Below are 13,122 nucleotides of genomic sequence, written 5' to 3' on the forward strand. Positions count from 1 at the left end.
ACTGCTGTCGCTAATTGAATTAATAAACAATTCACATTGATTTTGTTTACTAATTAAAGGAACACTCATTTTGAACATATCTTTGAAAATGGAACAATATAATCTTTGAAAATGGAACAAAAGGACCTCTGCTGGTGTAACTTAGCTGCAGCAGGCACAATGATATTATGCAGGCAATTGGCAAACCTCTAGTAAGTAATGTGTATTTATATATAGCATTTATCATGTATGGCGCCAAAGTGCTTCACAATCATTGGGGGGGGGGGGGTCTCTCCACACCACCGTCAGTGTGCAGCATCCACTTGGATGATGTTACAGTGGCCACAGAACAACTGCGTTGTTGCGCTTGCCACAAACCAGCTATAGGAGGAGTGGAGAGAAAGTAATAGAGCTAATTCAGTGGATGGGGATAATTGCCAGGCCATGATGGATAAGGATGAGGGAATTTGGTCAGGAAACCAAGGTTACACCTCTATTCTCTACCAAATGCACCATGGGGTTTTTAATGACCACAGAGAGTCAGGACCTCAGTTTAATGTCTCATCCGAAAGACTGTGCCTGCTAACAGTATAGTGTCCTCTTCAATTTACTGGGGCATTAGGACTCAAACAGACCACAGGTTGAGTTGCCCTCCTGGCCTCACTAACACCACTTTCAACAGCAACCTAGTTTTCCCATGTGGCCTTCCATTCAGGCACTGACAAGGCTCAGCCCTGCTTAGCTTCAGTTAGAAACTGGTCTTCGCCTGCAGGGTGATATGGCTGTGGCCTCTGTTAATCTAACAAACGTAACCATTTGCTTGCACAGGGAGCATGTTTTGCAACTTAGGAGACATCTGTGAGGGACCATTCAGAACATATTTACTGCATATCCTGGTGTATATCCGGAACAGTATCTGTTTGAACTAAAATACACAGAAGCTAGCCAATTTTTATTTGATTCGTAATATGATTTTGTCTGCTGCAGCCATGGTACAGCAGCAAAGTTCATTGATTATTTGCCGAAATGAGAGTATAGTTCCTATGTAAATAGGCATCGAAAAGAGCAACTTTTCTTTTTGTCGGTCTTTGTAAACAATGCATTTAGGTGTCAAACTTTACATAGAAATTTTATCGAAAATATTTGGTTATTTTTGAGCAAGATGCTAATGGTTTAGTCCAATTGATAGACTCCTGCTAGACACAAAGATCGGTTGAATGGATTAAAAAATGGTGCCCAACTAAGGGAATTTTAAAATGAGCTTATTTTCAAAAAAGTGGAGTGTTCCTTTAACTGTTTTAATGTGAATTGTGCTAATTCTTTACAAGGTTCTGGTGTTATTTTCTAGTTAGCAAGACCCATTACTTGTCAGCATATACCATTCCAAAAGTAATGAACTTGAGTTTCATAAGTTCTATTTCTCAATTCCTGAATCCAGTGGAATTGGAAAAGAACAGTTCATGCCCTGAACAGTCAATTACAGTATTTTAAACTGTCCCTTCATTGCTTTCAGTGAATATTTGCATACTGTGAATGTGTTTGCACTTTCTGTGTGGTGGGGTTCTCTCTTCATTGTTTCCACGTCTTGTGTGTTGTGTGCATGCATGTCATAATTAACTTTTTCCAACATTCCTGTTCTGTCAACTTACACCTATTTGTTTTACGGCATTTGTTGTCATTACCCAACCATGAAGACGCTTCTCATGTTTTGAAAACCAGAACAATTTTCATCTCAATTGTGGCCTGACAATTTCTTGCACATTCCCTTTGGGTATGTGGAAGTTTATAAATGGAATCATTTAGCTTTATTTGCTTTCCTTGTCAGACTACAAATCTGCATTGATAGTAATTAGGTGCGTTTTCCCATCATGCCCTACTGATTACACTCAGCATACTCCTAAACAACCTGTCCCACATCATCTGCTGTTTAATGGTATTGGTGAGCGACAGTGATCACATTCAGTCATCCGTTTCAGTCTCGAAAGGATTCGCTTCTAAAAAAAAATCGGCACCCTATATGGTGCCAGTCTGGCCCTCCCTTCGCATTTTCTGTCTTCTTCTCCTTACCCTTGTCAATCTGTCTATTTATTATTGGTCTGTGTGTCTATCTGTCTCTCCGTCTGTCTTTTTGTGTTTGTCTGTCCACCTGTCTTCCCCCTCTGTAGCCTCGACTCTGTGACACACGCCGAGATGTCTGCTCTTTTCCCCCCGGTTTTAGATGTGGTGTTTCAATTGGACGACGGATATCTGCCAGCCCACAAGCCTCTGCTCATCTCAAGTTGTGACTGGATGGCAGCCATGTTTCGTGGATCCTTCATGGAGAGTTACATTGAGGAGGTAAGCTTGCATTGATTCATATTTCATGGTGCTATTTTCGCCGGGGTCACTAACTCAATCTCAATCTTAACCGAAACTGGTGACAACAAGTTTTGCCTAAAATTATTTATGGTTTCTACAACGTAATGATCATACTCAGTCACCTCGATCCTTCCTACCCTGGAGCTCTGACAGATCCCAGTAAAAAAAGTGGCACAGGTAGTTAAAACTAGGCCACCTCTATGACAGCCTGACCCACATTGATGCAGCTGCGACAAGAGACCATCTCATCCATATGGATGAATTACCAGCCCTGCAGGTCTAAATGGACCTCTGAGGGGAGCGCTCCAGGCAGGCTGATGCTGAGATGGCAGAGGAGGTCCTGTGACAGCGGGAACCCATGCTGAGATATATCTGCTTTGTGTCTGTGCTTCAGTATCCCAGAGAGTAAAACTACTAGGGGTCTTGACAGATTTATTTGCAGTGAATAAGGTTGTAGACTAACTGAAGACGTTGAGTTGGTCTACTTTTGAGGTTTCATTTTACCCAAACACACTGTAAAACCCAACAGTCAACTTTATAAAATGAAATGATGTAGTTACAGTTTTTCTTTTTTGTAAATAAGTGTGTATTAATTCTTTTACACAATGCTGTGAATAAATTAGTATTGTGAAGAGCAAATGCAGTAAAAATGTGAAACATACATATTCAGTGTCTTGTACTCAGATACCTCACTAAATGCAATGATGTGTAACTTTACTGTAGTTTTCAAATGGCTGTGCAAATAGTAAATATTGCTGTCTTGACGATTTTTCAGGAAGTGTCACCAAAATCTGACTTTTGCATTGGAAGAAATGTACAGAGTAAATCGTCATAATGAAAGCAGGACAAAGCCATTTGACTATCTTGTTGATAAGCAATGGTGGCAGGACTTTTCATCTTGATGACACTTTCATTGATATCAATACTTGCTTTTGAGGAATGAGCTATCCATTTTGAGCAAGTGACACGTTTTTGCAGGTTATCAGCTAGGTTTTGCAGTTTGAACTAATTATTTGATTGCAATTCATTTGTTAGGCTTTTATGAAAATATATAGAGTATTTCAAAATATTGATCCAAGCTGCAAAAAAAAAGTTACTTTATCAGGTACTGTAACAAAAAATACTTAGTTTATTGCTTAATTATATATACATGTTCAGAGTAAACAAATGTTTCAACCAAATTAAAAGATTTTAAAGTACAATAAGTAATTCTTTATAATAAACTTTCCTTAGTAAACATTAGATAATAGATTAAAATTAAAGCAAGACTTATTGTAAAAAAAATATTTAATAAAAAAAAAAATATTTTGTTACAGTTATTAACTATAAAACAACTATGAACACCTAGGATCAATAACCCATTAAGTTAGCAATTAAATTTCCAAGCATTTGTCACTGTTATGAACACCATTGAAAAATACAATATTAATATTTTTAAAATGAAAAATTTTCCAAATTTAATAATAAATATTCACTGTAATTTGAATTGCCCACTATATAAATAATGTGCATGCTTATTATCATGATTTATTGATAAATTGCCATATGCCTGATAACAGTAAATATAATGAGTTTTATTTTAAATATCAACATTTAACATAAACAAAATGTAAATGAATTAATAAATAATACTGATATAAAAGGTAAAACTTTATTTTGATGGCCCGTTTGAGTATTTGTAGACTGTCTGCTTAATATCTGTTGTTACTGCTCCTTCAACAGACAATTAACTGACTAAAAGAAACTTTGCAAATACACGCCAACTTACTCTAACCTCAACTTAACAGTCTACTTATAATCCACTGAGAATCAGTTGGCATGTAGATGCAATGGAACTTACAGTAATTCAACAAACGAACCATTAAAATAAGGTGTGACCACATAATATTTAAAGGATAGTGTAGTATTTTTACAAAACATGGTACAAGTAGTTGTACAAAACATGATTACATGATATGTACTAGGTTGAATGTGCAGTTTCTACCTGGATTGTATTTTGCTTTTTTATTGCCATGTGAAATGAGATGCACCGGTCGATATATGAGCCATCAGCTACTGTGTCTTTACATTATGCACACACTGTGTGTGAGTTTCAGGGCACTGGTTAGTTTGCATTGACAGGAAATAATAAATAAAAACATTATACTTCCTGGAATTCAGACCGAGTCACTTCCTCAGAAATGCCAAGCTAATGTGCAAAAAAAAGTTTTAGTCAGTGTTTTGACAGAAAATTCCACAGATATTCCACAGATAATTATATTCTAAGGAGTATTTTTCAACAATATTTGAAGACATTTTATATTAAATTAGTACAGTTTTTGACAATGTTACACTTGTTTTCTGTGACACTTAATTTCTAACATCACAGTTTCTGCTTGGCATACATTGACTGTTGCTCATACATTTTTCATTCAAAACTATTAAGTCAGGTGTCAAAGGTAGGGTTTCGCTGTATTCCTTACTGAGGCCTATCTCACCTGCACATAACTCTATCCAGGTCTATCCCGTGCACGCTCTCTGATTTCTGTGGGCTACCGGCTGACAGCTCAAGTTCTAGAAAGACAAGCTCCCTGAGGGCAGGAACTCGGGACCAATCTGAGCAACAGCAGTGGTAGAGAGACAACTGGCTGGGTTATAGGTGTTCAGGCCTGCCGGTGAACAGGATCGCCCTGTATAACATTGCATGCATTACGGGGATCTAAGCTTACAGCACAAGTACAAACTGATGCTGGAAATAGGATGCTGGCTGATTTTCTATTCTGACAGCATTGGTTGAGAGTATGTCAAATAGAGAGCAAAACAAGGTGGCCAGAGACAAGTAAACTTGGTGCTGCTTTGACAAGCTTGACATGCTCTGTGGTCAGGAATTGAACTTTAAGGAGTCTGATTTATTTAGGAGACACTCCATCCCAGAATAGAAATTATTCGTATTTACGTGTATTTCATCCCCGATTTAATTGATTTTCTGTCTTGCAATAAACAGATTTATTTTTTTAAATAATCCATCTCTGTTTATATAATGCAAATAGACTGCCGTCTTAATGATGACACTTCAAAAACAATGCCAAACAAACATGACCGTAATCCATAAAGCCCCATTAAATCAATGACATTAGAAATGAATGTTGTGATAACAGAGGACTCACAAAGTGCTGAAGTTTACTTAAAATTAATGTACTTATGATAGTAAGCAGTGGTTCATTGTTTAAAAAGATTTAATAATCATTAACAGTATTTTCACACAAATATGGATCATCTCGCTTCAGAAGAGTTTAGGACTTTATAGCTGGGGACACGTGTTTTTCCATTTTGCATGGCGTTTGAAGTGTCATCTATGGAACAAAATCAATGCCAAAAGTATTGAATTAAAAAGCTTGTTAAATAGCACAAACTGAAAACAAATAGTACAGCAAATTAACAAGTTCATGCATTTTAATGACTTGAATTCCAGAGTTTGGATTTTTAGGTTCTGAAATTTAACATAGCTGCTGGTGAAAAAGCAGCTGGCGATCTTCAATCTGCAATCTTACCGGATGTAATGTTCAATATTATCAGTCAAATAAGTCAAATTTGAACCATTGAATTTATGGAAGCCAATATTTGAACTGAATTAAAATGAACTGAAAATTGCCTTTTGAATATTATACATCATATATTTAAAGGGTATTGCATATTTTGTAAGTGAAATCTGGAAATTGAATAGGAATTATTAATATTAATTTTCATACCTAATTTACAAGTATGAAAACATGTTTGAAATATTTTTTTTGTTGAAATATTCACAGCTTTAATAAACATATATGTTAAATTTCAGGACCTAAAAATACAAATTCTGAAATTCAAGTCATTAAAATGCAAGAACTTGTTAATTCAGTGTATTATTGTTTTCAGTTTGTGCTATTCAACAAGCTTTTTAATTCAATATTTTTGGCATTGATTTTGTTCAGTCAACTTAGAGATCTGTCCACTTGCATTATATGAATTATCTTTTTTTATAAATGTATCCCTAAATTATATACAAATCATGAGGGTGAGCAAATAATGAGGGAATTTTCACTTTTCTGATAGCATCTCTTTGATGTCTGTTTTGGTTGCCAGTGAATCAACATCTAGTATATATGCATTAGTTTGTATAGTAACTAACACTGAGGCTCTTATTTAGTCTTTTATTTGTGCTCCGTGCACATTAAATGCAAGATGTTTTGGTGTGTTTTCAGTAGAAGGCTCATTAGTAGCAGATTTTTACAAGGAATATGAGAGAGGTTGTTTGGTTATCGATTCAAAGCAACCAAGTTAATAAAAAATAAAACTCTTTTCTGTGATGCCATGCCACTTGCAAGTGTTGCTTCAGCAGTTGCTTCATTGGGTTTGTAAATGCTCCATGCTGTTAAAAAGAAAGCCTGTACCAAACATTGAAAGAAAGACAAAGTGATCTGGTCCTTGTCTTGCTGGCACAGTAACTAACTGTAGTGAACAGTTATTTTTAGAGTGAGGTTTTGTATAGCACAAGCCCTTGTCATTGTCTGTATAGCTAGCAATCAGTACATAAGGTGTTGTATAACCAGATATTAAGCCCTTGCAAGACCTCAGGGGGGCAAATATTTAAAAAGTGTCATTCATCTGAATAAAGCGGATCGCCCGTAAGTGGATTTTACCTAGGCTGTGCTTAAATGTTTCTTGTGTATAGCAGTGCATTATTGTTTCACCTCAGTTCGTGACGCACAGAGTCAAGAGTTGTCCTTGATTGATCTGCCACATGTAAGCTTTACTATTCTAGTAATGTGCTGAAATATCTCTCAAGGCTTTTGAGGTTAGACTTATTACTGAAGGTAGCTTTAGAAATCCAAACAACGTCTACACTTTATTAGCACCAGAATTTTATATTTATAGGTCTTTTTGCGTCGTATGTTTACATCGGATGGAGCTGTTCAAAATGTCCCGCTGGTCATTCTCTGTTGTTTTGAACATTAAACAGGAAGTCTGTGAACATATGGAAGATGCTCGGGTGTTGGTTTCAGCAGCATCGTACTTCATCGTACTTCCGTGTGATTATCGGAAGTCCGAACGGAAGCTTAAAAGTGTCTGCTGTCACATTTCCCCTGTGAGACAAATATGAAGTGAAAATGTAGACTTGCAAAGCAGAGACTGTGGTTTCAGTGTACAGAGCTGTTGTTAGTTGATAGAGTCTGGGTCCTTTGACCACTTCCTCTGTAACACACATTGCCCTGAGTCTTGACCCCTTTTTCTTCTCAAGGTGTTTTCATTGTTTTCTTCCTCTACCATGTGTGTACAATGTGTCCCTGGACCACAAAACAATGAGTCACAAAATTCATGAGTAGGCCCACATGGAATCTGGAAATTTGTAGTTCATCATTGAGTCTGTTTATTAACTTGTGTAAATGTGTGCAAATTTATATTTATTCAGCTTTTAAATAAATTTTACTAATAATTATTACTAATATGAAAATGTTCATATGATTTATTTACAATACAGTTTTTAAAGTAATATTTTCTGTCTTTTAATAGAGATATTATATGAGAGACTTGCTTGGTTTACCAAATAAGTGGATTTAGATGGATTTGCATTGTAAACATTTATAAAAGTTAAACAGTTATTATTTGTTAATTTTTATATATTAAGTTGTTAGTTACAATACTCTCAATATAATTTTGCAAAAATCCGCAGATTTTTTTTTTTTTTTTTTTTTTACAAAATTCTCCACAGAAATAGCAGAAAATGTCTGCAGATTCTGTCTGGCCCTAAAGTTTCCAACTTCTAAAATTGAGATTGATGCATCGTCTGAAAGCTTTTCATTGGTTTCATTTTGTTGAGAGAATTTTAGACATCAGGTTGAAAAAAGTTAATTGCCATTTAAAGTTGTGAAAATTAAGGTCTTAGTATTAAATTAATAATCAAAAATTTAATTTTGATATGTTCACGAAATGTATTCATGGAACATATTTATTTACTTAATATTCATTCATTCATTTTCCCTTGGCTTATTCCCTTATTTATCAGGGGTTGCCACAGCGGAATGAACCACCACCTATTCCAGCACATGTTTTATGCAGCGAATGCCCTTCCAACCGCAACCCAGTTCTGGGAAACATCCATACATACTTGCATTCACAAAGGCACTCATACACTACAGCAAATTTAGTTTATTTAATTCACCTCTTGCACGTGTCTTTGGACTGTGGGGGAAACCGGAGCACTTATAAGTTTTCTTTCCCTTTCCGCTGTCGACACTGGCTCGCATGGTTTAGGATTGGTAGAGCTACGCATCGATGAATTTGCTCTTCAGTGTTTGAACTCTCAGTAATGATTAAATCACACTGAACTGAGCTAAACTGAACTGAACTGAACTTAAACACTAAAACCTGAACCACACTGTTCCAGTTACTATGACCATTTATGTGAAGCTGCTTTGACACAATCTACATTGTAAAAGCGCTATACAAATAAAGCTGAATTGAACTTAGAGGAAACCTTGCAAACACAGAGAGAACATGCTCCACACAAAAAATGCCAACTGGCCCAGCCGGGACTCGAAGCAGCGACCTTCTTGCTGTGAGGCGACAGTGCTAACCACTAAGCCATTGTGCCGCCCCAATACTTAAAGGTGCTGTAGGTGATCTGCCAGAATGCCAGCATTAGCTTAATAGCTTAGAAATATTACAATCCTCCCCTGCCTTCCAAAGCCACGCCTCCTTAAGACATAAACATGCAAACGCACACTGATTAGATATAACACTAGATCATGTCATTCACCAGTTAGAAAACTCTATGGAGACACACACTTTAACAAGCATAGTACTTGACAGGCCAGCTGGTGCAGGAATTATATTTCCCCAAAACTGTACAGGCTCTCACTGTTTAAAAGTGAACAAATGTGTGAATATAAATCAAACTTCACCTCAGTAAAGCTGGTTAGGCAGAAGAGCACATTTACTGATGTTTTGTTATTAATCTAAATAAAAATTAGGTCCGAATAAAGCAGTGCTAAAGTCATCTGTTTACTTTACACTGACGTTTACATTACCAAGACAATAAGTGACTTCATTTTAAATTGTGCTCGCTGATACTTGTTCATCGCTTATGTTTATCTCCTTTTTCACTTGAACAATTAAACAAATGCTCAGGTCTATTTAACCGACTATATTATCGATGCTGTGAAAGGTACTCCATGATCTTCTGCCGGACATTTTCAGTTGCTGAACAATACCTCTGTACATATAAACCCATTCATAAACAAGAACACAATGTACATAAGCTTTGCGTGGCTAAAATAGTTTTAAAACATACCTATCTAAAAGAAATACTTCAGCCGTGGTGTCACCCCTCATATCGTTGTTTTGAACTGCATAACGTCTTTTTTCCTCTAGCGTGCAAAAGTAACTCCGATATTAATTCAGGGTTTAGAAAAGTATTGATTCTGTATTTTCAGAAAAAAATCTTTCTTTTCATGGACACAAGGCCACGTTGATCTTTCAGAATAAAGTTCAGGTTGATGCAGCTCTCTGTGAGCTGTAGATTGAGTGATGTATCTGTCTGCTTAAAGAGGCTGCGCAGAAATTCAAATTTTAATTTGTTGACAGACAGTTTGTGTTACCTGTCGTTAGTTATTTGTCGGTCCGACAATATTTATTGAATGAACATTGTTTTTATTTTTATGCCTTACCCAGAATATAAAAATACATATAAACACATTTATATATTTTACTTTAATAACTACTCATTGGAATGTGGAGAGACTTTCAACCAGCACAAGAAAAATGTTTCTGAAGACAATCACCTACTGCACCTTTATTATCCTAATGATTTTTGGCATAGAAAAAAAAAACAAAAATGTATATTTAAAAAACATACTGTATACAAACAGTTGAAGTTAGAATTATTAGCCCCTGTGTGTGTGTGTGTGTGTGTGTGTGTGTGTGTGTGTGTGTGTGTGTGTGTGTGTGTGTGTGTGTGTGTGTGTGTGTGTGTGTGTTTGTGTTTGTGTGTGTGTGTGTGTGTGTGTGTGTGTGTGTGTGTGTGTGTAAATGTTTCCCGAATGATGATTAACAGAACAAGGAAATTTTCACAGTATTTCCTATATTTTTTCTTCCATAGAAAGTCTGCTTTGTTTTATTTTGGCTTGAATGAAAGCTGTTTTTAATAAAAATAAATAAAATAAAAAACATTTTAAGGTTAAAATTATTACAATTAATTTATGCTATATATTTTTTTTTGATAGTCTAATAACTTGCCTAATTACCCTAACCTGCCTAGTTAACCTAGTTAAGTCTTTAAATTGCGTTTTAAGCATAATACTAGTGTCTTGTAAACTATCCAGAAAAATATTATGTCATCATGGCAAAGATAAAATAAAGCAAGTAAAAATCGATTCAAAAGATTAAATTAAGTTATTAGAAATGAGTTATTAAAGCTATTATGTTGAGAAATGTGTTGAAAAAAATCTACACTTCGTTAAACCGAAATTGGGGGAAAAAATATACAGGGGACTAATAATTCTGACCTCAACTGTATATATAATATGAAGTATGTCGCCTCTGGACTCGGGATAGTATTAATTTAAGATTGGGGCACAAATATCTTGATCAGGACATCTCTAATTAGCACCACATAATTGAAAAAACTGTTATGAGTAAAGTTTTCATCTAATAATCCTTTTTCAAGTCAGTGTAATATTGTACCCTCTGCATTTGTCTTTTAGACATTCTCATTCACTCTCAGCAACATTGCACTCCTTTGGGTTTGTTTTACAGGAAGTTGCGTAATGTGTGCCCTCTGTGTCTTTAATGTCTGCCCTTTCGCTATAATGAGCGGTCATATTCACACTGACATTCTGTTAATTGGCTTTGAGACAGACAGGTGAAAGGCACCCCATAGGCTTCAGAAGTACTGCTGAGTGTCATCTTGCCACCCCTCCAGTGCACCTTATCTGACCTATAGAATCTGTGTCAGCCTGTGGCTGTCATTCTAACATACTCCTACTCGCATGGCAGCAGCAGTACACACGTTGTTGTGGCATTTGGTAGTTGTTATTGTTTTTTTGTTTTTTTTGTGGAGTTTTTTGGAGGCATGTCTAATCATTCCTGTATGGAATGTGAATGATCAGTATTATTTGTTGAGCACCGTTTTTATTGTAAATGATTATCAGTGTAAATGACAAACCTCTACACAAGATAAAGATACCAGTGCTAGTGGTTTCCAGGTTGCTACAACCATTTGTGACCTAGAAGTGTTCACTCCTCAAACAAGGTAATGCCAGCGGCAATTAAATCCACTGCATCCTGTCCTGATTCACAGAGGAACGACTGTTCAGTCTGCGGATTGTGGCAGTTGAAGGAGAAGGTTGCCATGGATTGATTCTCAGGCCCGGCACTTTCCTCTTTGTGTCCTTGCTAAAAGCCTAATTCCTTGGCCGTTCCTTGGAGCTAGAAGAATAAGCATGCCTTTGTTTGCTCTCTATCCACCCTTCAGCCAAAGCAGAGTCAAAACAAAGCTCTCCTACCTTTTAGCATTGGATTAAGAGATTTAGGTTAGGAATGGTGTTGAACGTGGGCATATTATGTCATGTGGCCTTCAAGGATTTCAGCGTTGTCATGAATGCTCCCAACAAATAAGATAAGTGGACCCACAACTTACTCTAATTTGGGGTTATAAATGTTCACTATGTTTGCATTCATTTGATTTAAAAATATAGTAAAACATTATTATTAACAGGTGAATAATAATTACATGAACATAAACTTTTGGATGTCATACAGCTGTTCCCCCACTTTTAAAATGTCCACTACGCCCCTTTTTGATGTGATACCATTTCAGATTTTTCAAGGGCTACGAATAATTGACAAGTCTAACTTAGTCTAATCTAGACAAGTCTAGCCGGCGCAAGGCATGACGCAAATGTTGTTTGCTAGTTTCAGCTTGATGTAAGAGTCGTTTTGGCGTGTTGCACCACGCTGTTTAAATAGCAAATGCATTTGCGCTCATATGTACATGCATAGCTGTTCTGGTCGAAAAAAGGAGTTGGTTAAGGTGCATTGCTGGCGCGTTGCAATTTTGAGGATCTAAAATAGACTTTTCAATAGACCAACTAAAAGGAGGTCTAAAGGCCTGCGCAGAGTGGGTCAGTTGTGCGCCTCGCTTAAACATTAATTAATACACACAGGATGTACAGCAATACGCAAATACCTTTACAAGTGAAAAAGAATTAAAGGATTAAAATATTACAAAAATTATTATTTTCTACAAAAATATAAAATCCACCACCTCCATGCCTTATTCATCTCGGGGGGGCTTTTTCAGTGTATTCATGACAACTTGCTTTTGTATAATGTTATTATTATTAGTAGTAGTATTTATTATATGCATATTTATATTTGTCTTATTAAAAACAAGCTTAGATTTGCCCACCTGTGAAGTTTTAAACCATATGGGGCATAGTGTATTTGGATATAACTCAGTTTTTTTGAGAACACTTCATTATTATAGTTCATTTATTCATTTGCTGGAGATTAGAACTGAATTTAGAAATAGTTTTGAAACAAATCTTTGCGCTTAACAAATGAAATGAATTATGTAAGCTAAGGGGTGACGTAGTGGCACAGTAGGTAGTGCTGTCGCCTCACAGCAAGAAGGTTGCTGGGTTGCTGGTTCGAGCCTCGGCTCAGTTGGCGTTTCTGTGTGGAGTTTGCATGTTCTCCCTGCGTTTGCGTGGGTTTCCTCCGGGTGCTCCAGTTTCCCACTCAGTCCAAAGACATACAGTACAGGTGAAT

The 13,122-nt window shown here is 36.3% G+C and overlaps 1 protein-coding gene and 1 long non-coding RNA gene across 7 annotated transcripts in view; both read left to right on the plus strand.

Moving 5' to 3' along the window:
- Window positions 1-13,122, plus strand: part of LOC147844337 (uncharacterized) — a 528,347-nt gene that overhangs the window by 111,842 nt on the left and 403,383 nt on the right. The gene's annotated exons all lie outside the window — the stretch shown is intronic.
- rhobtb4 (Rho related BTB domain containing 4) overlaps window positions 1-13,122 on the plus strand; it is a 75,688-nt gene that overhangs the window by 49,042 nt on the left and 13,524 nt on the right. For 4 of the 6 annotated variants that reach the window (XR_015490227.1, XR_015490226.1, NM_001099974.2 and 1 more), the window contains 1 exon segment: window positions 2,198-2,316. Coding sequence is in view for 4 of the 6 variants with exons in the window: in NM_001099974.2 (NP_001093444.1) it covers window positions 2,198-2,316 (119 nt within the window). In the remaining 2 variants the exon portion in view is untranslated. 6 annotated transcript variants of the gene reach the window in all.

This window comes from Danio rerio, chromosome 5 (assembly GCF_052040795.2).
Source record: "Danio rerio strain M-AB ecotype USA chromosome 5, GRCz13ab, whole genome shotgun sequence".
Lineage (NCBI taxonomy): Eukaryota > Metazoa > Chordata > Actinopteri > Cypriniformes > Danionidae > Danio > Danio rerio.